The 2,783-nt window shown below is 58.1% G+C and overlaps 1 protein-coding gene across 1 annotated transcript; it reads left to right on the top strand.

Moving 5' to 3' along the window:
• Positions 1–1,330: 1,330 nt before the first annotated feature.
• Positions 1,331–2,783, top strand: fam222aa (family with sequence similarity 222 member Aa; the record flags this gene model as incomplete). The annotated part of the gene is made up of 1 exon (XM_084457196.1): positions 1,331–2,783. Exon 1 carries the CDS (start codon positions 1,338–1,340, stop codon positions 2,781–2,783), a length of 1,446 nt encoding a protein of 481 aa, XP_084313322.1. The 5' UTR covers positions 1,331–1,337.

Genomic DNA, 2,783 nt, shown 5'->3' with positions numbered 1-2,783 from the left:
ATTGCCATTTTCCTGTTTACCGTTTCTATTCACACTAAACTCTGGCTCCCTCAGTGAGGGGCAGAGCTGGTCTGTGACCTGCTATTGACGCACGCTGCTGGGGAATTGAATTTTGGTCCTGGCCTGGTTTCAGATTGCCTGTGTCCCTCCACCCTCATTTACATATGAGACACAGCCGTTTGGTCGTGACAGATAGGGTAGTGAGAGGAGCTCTGATACCCAGCACTTCTGTTCCGCCTCCTCCCAAAACGGCTGAATCTCTCATTTGCCAGAGGTAACAAGTATAGGAGCAACTCTCACAGTGTGTTGCACAATTTTTTGCACTGTTTTCACTGGTCATGTCTTTGCCCTGTCCTGTCCTGCACCCTGTCCTATGTCGTCTACAGCAGCGTGTGCCTTAACCCTAGACACATTCCTGGTATATGTGAACCATATACATGGCAATAAACACATCTTGAGTCTTGAGGTCACTGTGTGTTAGCCGGTGCTCTTTGGTTTGCGTAGCATAGCAGCCAGATAGCATAGCAGCAGCGCATTGCCTTTCAACTTGACTTGGCGCCATTCCATTATTTAGTTCACCCTTAAACCGGGTTAAGAATTCCCCCCAGATGGTTAATTGGGGTTTTGTGGAGGTCTCGATCACTCTGCTTCTCTTTGCACTCCTGGGTTGCATAACGGTGGAAATTGCGCGGCCAAGGGTAAGACCCAGTAAGTGATACTACTTATAAATCTCAAATGTGCCACTGCAATTAAACAAGCTTTTATCCCTGCCCCCCCCCCCCTCGCGCTCCTCTGGTTGCGTAGGCTAACCCAGTTCAATGCTAAAGACAGTCCGAATTAATTTTACAAAGCACCGATTTAACCGTGCCTAAGGTGCCAGCCTTCGACAGAATGAGTTTTTAAAAAGATCCGTTTGTCTGGGGGATGACTCTCCACCCCAGGGTGTGGAAGGGAGGCGGAGGCGGGTTGAGCTCTCTGCTCAGAGGGGAGCCGTCGGCGAACGTCAGCCCTGATTCATAACACGCATCTCCAATCGCGTCTTCACGGCATGTGTTACAAACGATCGATCGTAATTGTCATAAATGTATATTCCGCCGCCGCGTCCGGAAGGCACGCCACCCTCAAGAGCAGCATTGGCAAAGAGGAGCATTTACCATGGCCGCACGGTGAATTATTACGTCTTGAGTGATGGATTTATCCATTGTCTGTGAGAGCTCACTGTTCCCGAAGGCGTTTAGGGCGATCGTCGTCTTCGTCTTGTGTCGGCTGAGTCTCTCTCCTCACTCACGCTGTGTCTCTGTCTCTCCCCCTCTCTTGTAGGTGAGTTGGTGGTTCCCATGCATTCTCCCCGCTACCCCAGCGTAGCTGAGCTGGACGCCTTCGCCCAGAAGACGGCCAACAACCCCCTGTCCATCAAGATCTTCCCCACGAACATCAGGGTCCCGCAGCACAAGCACCTTAACCGGACTGTCAACGGCTATGACACCACCGGCCAGCGTTACAGCCCCTATCCGCCGCAATTCCACACGGGGGGCTACCACGGCCTGTTGGCCATCGTCAAGGCCTCCTCGTCTTCATCGTCCTCATCCTCCTCCAACTTCGCCCCCGTCAAGGGGGTCCTCAAGAACTCGGAAGGCAGGCGGACTAAGCTCTCCCCGGCGCAGATAGCCGTGGCTCCTTATCCGCCGCCTAGCAGTAGCACTTTAGCCAACGGACACGGTCAGATGGTGTACCACCCCGGGCCCTCGAAGCCCCCCGAGGGCCCCGGCCTCTCGGTCCCCCCGAACGTCACTGTAGCTGGCTCAGTGATCCCCGTCAACGGGGGCCGAGGCCTGGCCATGCCCCCCCAGTCCAACCTGCCCTCCATCCAGAGTATCATCCACCAGATCAACCAGCACTGCCAGGCCCAGGCGCTGCAGCAGGTGTGCCCGGGGGGGGGCATGGTGCCCTCCAACCCCAGCCCCTCCAAGCAGGGCTCCGTGGTTATGGGGGTGTCCTCCACGTCCTCCTCGGGGGGCGGCTACGTGTCCGGCATGGCCCCCCAGCCCAATTTGGTGTACACGGGCGCCGGGATGTCGGCCCTGGGTTCGGAGCCCGGGGCGAAGGCGTACCCGGACGGCATGGACTACATCCTGTGGCAGAAGCAGCAGCAGCAGCAGCAGCACGCCGTTCTCCGCATGTACAGCGGGGGCAGCGGCGGGGGCGGAGCCATCAGCAAGTCCCCCGAAACCTGCCTCCCGGGGGGGGGAGGGATCATGGCGGCCCAAGTCTCCTCCTCCTCCTCCAGACCCTATCACATGACAGCCAGCGCCAGCGGAGGGGGCGGCGGCATGGACAAGGTCAGCTCCTCCCCTCTGAACTGCGTGGGCATGCACGGAAACTTCTCCGTGGGCCAGTACTTCGCCCCTCCCTGGAATAGCGTACTGGTGACACCCGACAGTGACTGCTACAACCCCCAGGATCTGCTGGGGACCAGCGTAGCCGGGCCCAACACAGGCCACAGGGAGATGGGCTACGCCCACCACCACCACCACCACCACCATCACCACCACCACCACCCGGCGATAGACAGCGGGGGAGGCGTGTGCTGCAGCCTGCCCAGCAAGAGCATGTGCAACACCTCCGTGCTGAGCAGCAGCCTTCAGTCTCTGGAGTACCTGATCAACGACATCCACCCGCCCTGCATCAAGGAGCAGATGCTGGGCAAAGGCTACGAGACCGTGTCTGTGCCGCGGCTGTTGGACCACCAGCACGCTCACATCCGCCTCCCGGTTTACAGATAG

Source organism: Borostomias antarcticus (assembly GCF_949987555.1).
Source record: "Borostomias antarcticus genome assembly, chromosome: 23".
Taxonomy (NCBI): Eukaryota; Metazoa; Chordata; class Actinopteri; order Stomiiformes; family Stomiidae; genus Borostomias; species Borostomias antarcticus.
This window is presented reverse-complemented; position numbering and strand designations above follow the sequence as displayed.